Source organism: Fulmarus glacialis, unplaced genomic scaffold, assembly GCF_000690835.1.
Source record: "Fulmarus glacialis isolate BGI_N327 unplaced genomic scaffold, ASM69083v1 scaffold32661, whole genome shotgun sequence".
Taxonomy (NCBI): Eukaryota; Metazoa; Chordata; class Aves; order Procellariiformes; family Procellariidae; genus Fulmarus; species Fulmarus glacialis.
This window is the reverse complement of record NW_009192676.1, coordinates 7930-17035: the sequence shown is the minus strand read 5'-3', so window position 1 is coordinate 17035 and position 9106 is coordinate 7930. Positions and strand designations below refer to the sequence as shown.

Below are 9106 nucleotides of genomic sequence, written 5' to 3'. Positions count from 1 at the left end.
TGCTGAAAGCCTGTAATATAAATGGAATTTAATGTATATGGTGACTGTTTGGATCAGTTTGTATACAGATGGTTGTTAGTGTGGCCTATTTTTCCCTCAGTAGGCATTGGCTTTTAAAGAGAATTGTCTACCCCTCCCCCTCATTATAAGATGAAAGGAGCATTTAAGTTGATAAAATATGTTGTAAGTTGTTAGGCCTTAAGTCATGGCCTAAGTTTTTTCCCCTCTGACCTTAGCATGCATCTTTCTCCCTTTTTCAGGAACAGTACTGGCGTTCTGTTGTATTTCACAACCATGTGGATTACTTATCAAAAAATGGCTATGAACTTGATGAAAATGCTAAAAGTCAATCAATGAAAGAACAGCAAGAACTTTTAATGAAGCTGTTTGCCGTAAGTACAAACAAATAAAAAATAGAAAGAATCCCTGAGACTTTATTTCGAGTAGATAGCCTTTGATGTAAATTTGGATGTGATTCCTCTTATTAGAAGTCTGGCTAGTGACTGGCAATCCAGCTAGTTCACAGACTATGATAAGAGGTGGACTGCAGTTAATATTGGGATTGCTTATCAGTGTGTAGGGTGGGAGGAAGAAGGAAAAAAAAAAAAAAAAAGCTTTTTCTTTGCTCTGCAGCTCATGATTGATGGTGGTTTGTCTTTATTCATTCACTCCACCAAGACCATAATATTCTGGTCCTAGAGTCTTGAGAGAGCTGTGTAATTGTGAAGTGTGTAACTCTCAAGGCTTCTTTTTTTTCAGCTTTCTTGTAGACTGGAGCGTGAATTTCGTTGTGTGGAACTTGCTGACCTCATGACACAAAACGTTGTGAATTTAGCTATCAAGTATGCTTCTCGCTCTCGAAGACTAAATTTAGCTCAGCGACTTAGTGAAATGGCTGTAGAGAAAGCAAATGAGTTGGCAGCAGCACCAGAAGATGAAGAGGAGGAAGAGGATTTCCGAAAGCATTTGAGTGCTGGGTAACACAAATTTCTGTGATTAAAAACCTGGGAACATTTTTACTGACCTATTATCATTTTGGTCCAGTTGATGCACTTTTCTGGACCATAGTTGGCAATGTATTTGTTATGAAGTAACAGTCTGTGTTACTCTACTCATAAATTGTACATATAAAATGGTACATTGTTGATATTTTGTGAGGACTCGTTAGTACCAGGATACTAACACAAAGGGAAATACTTCCACTCCTTGCTTACTGAATGTCTGTGTACAACAGCTTCAGAGGCAAAGTAGACTCAATACCAAGTTGCTCTGATTAGAATTTTTTCTTTTTCTTGCCCACCCCCACCCCCACCCCCAGCTTGTGCTGGTTTGGTTATTTGACTCCAGCCTATTTTTTTTTCTCTCTGTCTCAGTCTCTCTATCTCACTTCATTCCACACCTATCTTAAAATCTTTCTATCTTTCTCCAGCCCTCCCCTCTTTCAGTATCCCATCTCAGTGTACCCTATTTAGTCTTACTCCCTCCTAATTAATCCCAGTTCTTCAAAGCTATGGAAATACTACAGGTTTGCTATGCATTTTTCCCCCTTTGTATCTGTGCTATCTACCTTTCCTCTCCTACCTGCATCTGCTTTGTAAAGTGTGATGAGGCAAAAGATGTGTGTTGGGTTTTTTTTTTTTTTTAAATATAGATCATACAGAACAGCTGTGTTCTTGCTTGGCCTCTGGATAGTACATCTGTAAGGAAAATAATTGCTAACCACCAGTCTGATAGTGCAGAAAAAATGTGATAACATTTTGTCAGAAGCAATATCTTCCTATAGCAATTTCATGTATGAAGTTTGGAACTTATTTAACCAAGATGAAGAGATAAGTCCCTGAACTCATCTGTAGCCTTTCCCTTATTCTTCTGTGTGAAAATGCACAATTAAAACTCCTTTCTAAATGCTCTACCTTGTTCTTCTCGATCATGAATGGAAGATATAATTGCACATCTGTGACTTCAGCCACTCTGAGGGTTAAAATTGTCATAGAATAGTTTGGGTTGGAAGGGACCTTTAAAGGTCATCTAGTCCACACTGCTGAACATCACAAGCACTATATTGTTCTTAGTGCCAGATTAATAACTGGCATTCTGGTTGAAATAAATGAACTTTCAGTTTATGTATACACAGATTTTAGTAATCGGCAAAGATTAGGAGGGAAATGCAAGAAATGTACATACCACTATACTGGGAATTTGGAGAATAATCAGACTAAATATTAAAACTCGCTTCCTAAGCTTCGGCCTGAAAATATGCATCCATGTTACCACCTGTGTATTTATTCATGTATGCAGAAAAGTAATCTAGTATTATTTATGATATTGGAGGTATACGTGTTTAAATGGAGATTACAGAAGATGCTTTATGCTTGCATTTATATTTGTGGCAAAGTGTTCTGGCGACAATAGTGATGCACTCAGCAGGTGGCAAAAGGTTGCTCTTTCTGTTTGGGTGCTTGCTCTTGTGCATGGAGCTGTTTGAAGGCCAGTGCATGTACTTTCCACTGAGTGTGAATTTCAGGCACTTTCATAGCCCTATGTGGTCTTTCTTAAAACTACACGAGTACCACTTCATGCAACTGTACTTGGCGTTTCAGGGTGAACTGAAGTGGTTAATGAATCTTTATTTTATTTTTAGTAATCACCACAGTTTAATCAGAGATATAATGCAAATAAATGCCAAATGTTATTGTTCTCATTTCCTAAATTAGATAAGTAAGTTAGCCTGCCTTTGTTCCAGTTTTCCTTCTGAATGTGGTGAGTACTTCCTTTCTGATGAATTCCTTTCATTTAGTTACAGCAACACTGCCACGGAGTGGAGTCGGCTGCCAGTCAGAAATGTTCAGCAAGACCAAGAAATGGAAGATGCTGAGGAAACTGATGCCTATGAGGAAGTAGAAGAAACACAAGAAGTGCATAAACAAAGTAGGAAAAATATATTCTCTGAATAGGCTGGAAGTTACCTAGATGTGTCTTTCACAGACTTAGTAAAGAATTCTGGAAAATTCCCAGATAATTTGTAGCTTGGATAACTCAGCAGTCTCTAGGACTATGCAAACAACGGGTTTTTCTGTCTATTGTTTTGTTCTTTTGACATAAAATTTAGGAAAGACAGGCACACCATTTGTCAAGGGGCACCACAAGTGAGGTACAGGAGGTTTCATTTAGAAGCCATTTATGTAAATAGAAAATAATCCCATTTGTTTCACTGAGTTTTGAAACTCTGCGACTGTAGCAGGGACTAGGTTTTCTAGTTAGAACAGGTCTGGTAGTTTCTGATCTGTCTTATTTGGGTGTTGATATTAGCAGGAATAACGGGGTAACATGCAGTAACTCCTGCCTCTGAGCTTCCCGTTACCTGGAATTCCCTGTGGGAGATGAGCGGTAGTGCCTACCTGAGGGTGCGTATTCCAGCCTGTGCCTGCAGTCGTTGCAGAGCAACAAGTTTAGCGTGTGTCATCTGCTCTGTGGCAGCTTGCTCACGCGTTGTACTTAGTAACTGAGGGACCTTTGGGAGTTTTTCTGTTGTCTGATACTATTTCTAATGGACTGGGTTCCCGTGTGAAACGGTTACTTTGGTTTCAGCTCAGATCTTGCAGGAGTTGAATTGATAGACGAGTAGTTTGCTGGGCACGCTTCAAGGAATCAGTTTAAGGTTTAGGGAATAATACAACTCTTTAAGTTAAATCTAGGTAAAGACAAAGATGGTTTTGTAAGTGTATGTACAATTTGAAAATGAGAATCGTGCTTTAAAATACAGATTGCTTTACTATAACTGGCTTGTCTGGGGTTTTGTTTTTTAACAAGTTATGCTATTAAATTTTATTGCACTTAAATACATACCTCTTTCTTTGTTCTGAAGGGCCAAATCCTTTCTCCAAAGGTGTCACTTCAGCAGAGGTGACTACTCCGAAGTCTGGTGGGTACATCTCCATTTATTCCAAGCTGAGAACTTTGTCATGCTTCACAATACCTGCTCCTGTTTTTATGCTCAGTTCTCCCGTTACTACTAAAATGTCGTGCATAACAGTGTTGCCAAGTGGTAACTTGCACTGATTATTGCTCTCACGTTTTTAAGAGGTTCCCTATTCCTGTTGATGTGTTCATTACCTAAAGATGTTCCATAACACTATGCTGATTGCCTTAGCTGTGTCAAATGCCGAATCAGTTGTCTACCTGGCTATGTCATGAAGGCATTCTTTGAGACAGGGAAAAAATGAGAACAATGGTCAAGTGATTTGTTTTACTAATGACAGGCACGTTTATTGGTTGCACTTACAGGGCAGAGTTAGTAACCCAGCCGTAGAACTGTGAGTCTGAGCAGGCAGGGGCAGAATGCGACCTCTTGCTGCTTCTTGCTTTTTCCCTCCTGCCAACCCTCTAGCAGGAATAATAGGAGTGGAAACGGATTTGGGAGTGGAGGAAGTACTGGGTCTTCCTGTGGATTTGTATTTTAAGCTGTTGGTCCTGTGTGGTATTTCTGATGACTAATAATAGCTGAGCACGTATAGTATAACCTTCATGGGGTTATTAAAGTGTCTTTCTCTTTATCCGACCACTTTCAAGCCTGGTGGGAACTTTTTTAATTTGGTGTGGAATAGCTGATGCCTTTGATTCAGTTCTCCTCTTCAATTTTCAATGAACAGAGGCTGAAACACACAAAAGGAGTGTTAGCCTGGTTCTTTGGAAATGAGGCTAACATTTTTTCATCTACTCATCTAAAATGTGCATGTTGCTTCCTAGATTTCTGTATATGTGTGTGTGTACACATTTTTACGTTCTTTTTTCTTTCTTATTAAATAGTTGTAATTGCATCAAGCAGCCAAGGAAGAGTGAATCCCTTTAAGGTAAGAATTTTGCAGCTGGTTTGATTGTGGTGTTCTGAAAATCACAGCAGATTATTATATCTAAAGTTTACGATATAACTATGACAGATATCTTGGAGGGACAGAGGAGGGGAATATGACAGAAAATAAATGAAATGTCTATTTATTTGTTTTGCTAGGTGTCATCTAACAAAAAGAACTCAGTAGTCCCCTCAGCAAATGTTCTAGACACTATGAGCAAATACTCAAAGAAAACTTCTTTGTCTAGCAGTCGAGCTGTAAACAAGCAGAACCCTCCAGTTATAAAGCCTTTGATTCCCAAACCCAAGTCCAAGCAGGTAATGTTTCTAGTCTTTTTCTATTGTTTCAGTGAGCAAAGAACAGTAAATTGAATATTACCAGCTTTTATCAAGTATGATTGAGTAAAGCATCTTAGATGGCAAAGTTCATTTAAGCATACTGCACAAACTATAAAAGCGCATAAAACAGCAAAAAAAATTTTCAGTTGTAGAAATTACATTCTGCACTGAATCTTGTGCTTTTATTTTAAATAGTGTTAACTAAACATCTACTGTGCTGAAATTGGATGGATTAGATGCTATATTAATGCAAGTGATTATTATGTCTTTAGGAACAGCTTGGTTTTTGTTAGGCTACATGGTACGTGTTGTCTGAGTGAGAGTGAGGTGTTCTTACCTTTCTTTTTTTTTTTTTTCTTTTTTTTTTTTTTTTTAACCCTCAATTTCTATAGGCTTTAGCAGCCTCCTTCTTCCAGGCTCATACTCCTAACTCCCATGAAAAAACAGTGGAAGAAAGAGAAGAAAAAGCAGGAAACGAGTCCCATGAAGTCAAAGTCACTGCGCAGGAGAACACTGAAAACAAAAGGTGAGTGGACGCTTGCATCTCAATGCCATATTCCAATTTTGATAGTACAGCAAGTCTGAAAACTATTCTGCTTCTGAAGACAGTATACTGGCTGAAGTAGCATAACATCAAGATTAAAGTGTTAGCTCACAAGTTGTCACGTCTGTGAACTTGCTTCAGAAATTTAGTAAACTGCTACTTATACTATACATATTATCAAACAAACCTGCGTAAAAAACGTTGCTTGGATTTCCAAATTGCCACATTACAATGACAGTCAAAGAACAGAGAAAATCATTCTGTTCATTAAACCTTTCCCAGTATGCATAGCAGTGTTATTCAAAGTAAAAGTTTTGCATCGGCCTGAGACAAATACATGTGTGAGTGCATAATAAATGAACAAAGCAAAATGTAATTTTGGAGCTCTAAGCAATGATTTTTGCCTTGATACTACTTATGCATCTGATAATGACCTTTGAATGATAAATGAAACCATGCTGCTGTGCCAGTTCCAAGTATAGGAAATACTTAAAGTTTAAACATCTCTAGCAAATCTCAAAGGAGTTTTAAAAGCTAAGGGTTTTACGTGAAAGTGTAAAGGCTTTATTTTAGTATCTTTTTTAAAAAAGAAAACAAACAAAAAATTTACATCACCTAAGGAGCGTGTCTCTTCCTAGCTAATACTCTAATCTGTCTTATTCCTGTGGAGCAGATGCATTTTCTAACAATCCCAGTCCTCATGAAACTTGCATAATTATAATCATTCATTTAGACTGCATTTAGCTGAGGAAGGTGAAGGTAATTATTATTCATTTGGACTAGCATTCTTTTCATTAACCTTTACAGATAATGTTCTAAAACAAGTGGCAAGGAGAATTGTGAAAAGTATTAGCTGAAACATGCTAATATATGTGCTCTATTTTTAGGTTGATGGGACCTTGTCAGAAAGGAAGAGAACCATTATGCTTTGTCATTCTAAAACTGAAATGTTAATCTCCATATATATCACAGTTCTAATAAAAATGCTTGACTTAATCTTGGCTTGTCAGCATTTTCTTTAAGCATACTGCAGTAAGAGAAAGCAAACTACTGACTATATATATGTCTTTTCTTTCAAGAACAAAAAAGTCCAGTTAGGTGTTGTTTAGAAATGTTGTTTTGGGGGATATGGTTTTCCTAAAACCTTCTTAAACGGGCAATTTTTGTGTGCTTTTTTAGACCAAAGACAGGATTCCAGATGTGGCTAGAAGAGAACAGAGCAAACATTTTGACAGATAATCCTGATCTGAATGAAGCAGAAGTAATAAAAGAAGGCATGAGTCGATTTAGAATGCTGTCGTCAGAAGAAAGAATGGTAAGAAAGCATTCTCTAATTCTATTTTTTTTTTGAGAATTTTTTTCCTTGGTTATTTTTGGCTAGGAATTTTTTCTTTAAATTCCAGTGTTCTCCATCTTCATGGACTTCAGTTTTGAGTTGGGCCATGATCTATGACATACACTTTATGAAAATATAAACGATCTGAATAACAAGTAGTAGCAGAAAGCAGCTTTTCCAAAGTGGGACATGTGAGAGAAACATAATCAATGAAAAAATAACAAAAGAGAAGGGAAGAAGTTAAAAGTGACGTAGCCAGGCTTAAATTCATTGGGGCTTAAATTTGTTCTAAAACCTTTTGGGTTTCTTATTTGTCCAGAAAGGCAATTAAGAGCTTCAATTTAATATACAGGCTCAAATTAAGTATAGTGTTGAAGGAGAATGCTGTTACAAAAAAGGAAAGTGAGGAAATTGTTCCTAACTTGATCCTTATTAGTTCTTAACAGGAATTATTTCAGTGCTGCCTTATAATCAGTGAAAGAAGGTGTATAAAATAAAATGGTGAGTTTTGTGGCCTAATTTGTAGTTTTCTGTTTAATGGTGTACTTTCTTCAAAGGTGTGGACTGAGAAAGCAAAAGGAGGAATGGTTAATGATTTAACAGAAGATAAAAAGCGAAAGCGTCCCACAGCTGATGAAGATGAAGCGAAAAAGAATCAGGAGCAAAAATCGGAGGACTCAAATTTATCCAAAAAACCAAAGCCTTTAGATCAATCTACAAATGTCAGATTGTCAGCTTTTGCATTCAAGCAAAGCTAAGTAATGCGGTACCTTCTCAGCATCTGTTTTCTGAAAACATTAGGTAGCTTTGTATTGAGAAATTTGCTGCTGTGCTCAAAGAGTACTAGCAAAAAGAGTGCCTTGCTCCAAATAGTCTTTTAGAAAGTATTTTATTATCAGTTCTTGAGGGAAATGTTGAATCCACTCTCCCGATCTTTTGCAAGTTACTAGCATAAAGCTTGATAGCAAAACTAATACTAATGGACCTGTTACCTAGAATCGTAGTTCCACACAAATGTGTCTCGACACTTGTAATATTTGATGCTAAATACAGATTAGTCATTCTGAGGAGGATAAACTACATCCAAAAGCTGTCCTGTGGTTTTAGAGAGGCAAAGTAATGGCTTCTATACCATTCCTTCTGCCTGCTGCAAACACTTGTAAGAGAAAGACACTCAAAGAAATGGGAGTGAGGGGAAAATAGCTTAACATGGTGCTGATGTCCAGCTGCATTTTCACCATCTGTGGCTCTGACAGTGGCTCTGCAGAGAGCAGCCTGATAGGGGCAGGGAGAGAGAACCAGGACAGAAGCTGAATTAGGAAGGTCAGGTGTGCAAAAATGAGCCATTCCAGACTGTGCAAATGTAATCTCCCGATCTGTACCTCAGCAGGGTCCAGAAAGTGCGCAGAACTTGAAAATCTCTGTATTGTTTTATGTAATGTTTGTTTTTAAAATAAAATGTGAATGTTTTTTTGTTTTAAGGTGGTGGTCTTCTTTGCAATTTTTATAATTAAAGTAAACAAACTTCTACCTACAAGTCATAGGCAGTCGTATTTACCTTCTCTGGAGAAAAGGCAGTACGTCTAATAAATGTACTTGAAGCAAACTCAAAGTTTGAAACTTTTTTTAAGGATAATGTAAAATAATTTAGCATAACCACTGAGACTGAAGAGTTCTAATTTAGGGTGTTTTTTCCCTGGGTTTGCACATCCTTTCATTGTTCGCTTTTTTCCATTCTTTATTTGTCTTCACGTTATTACTGTAAAAGCAAATCACTGTCCATTTAGAACACATTTTTAACATTGAAATCTGTATATTGAAGATTCAGTGAGATTTCCATAAAAGCCACTGAATCTTAGTGTAAGACGTGTTTTGCTAGACTTTTTTAGCAATTGTAGGTCATTTTGGAGAAAACAGCTCCTATTTTCACTGTATGGAAACAAACAAACAAACAACCCAACAACAAAAACGGGGGTCATGATGTCAACCAGGGATGGTAATTACAAATAGAGGAAGACCTGAAGACCTGTCAATTTAA

At 37.3% G+C, this 9106-nt stretch overlaps 1 protein-coding gene across 1 annotated transcript in view; it reads left to right on the top strand.

Moving 5' to 3' along the window:
- Positions 1 to 7826, top strand: part of WDHD1 (WD repeat and HMG-box DNA binding protein 1) — a gene marked incomplete at its 5' end in the record, with an annotated part of 14001 nt that extends 6175 nt beyond the window's left edge. Inside the window, 9 exons of the mRNA XM_009587177.1 lie at positions 261 to 392; positions 760 to 977; positions 2798 to 2928; positions 3866 to 3922; positions 4807 to 4850; positions 5009 to 5167; positions 5581 to 5714; positions 6912 to 7047; positions 7626 to 7826. Coding sequence (XP_009585472.1) covers positions 261 to 392; positions 760 to 977; positions 2798 to 2928; positions 3866 to 3922; positions 4807 to 4850; positions 5009 to 5167; positions 5581 to 5714; positions 6912 to 7047; positions 7626 to 7826 — 1212 coding nt within the window. The remainder of the gene's footprint in view (positions 1 to 260; positions 393 to 759; positions 978 to 2797; positions 2929 to 3865; positions 3923 to 4806; positions 4851 to 5008; positions 5168 to 5580; positions 5715 to 6911; positions 7048 to 7625) is intronic.
- Between the last annotated feature and the right edge of the window lie 1280 nt (positions 7827 to 9106).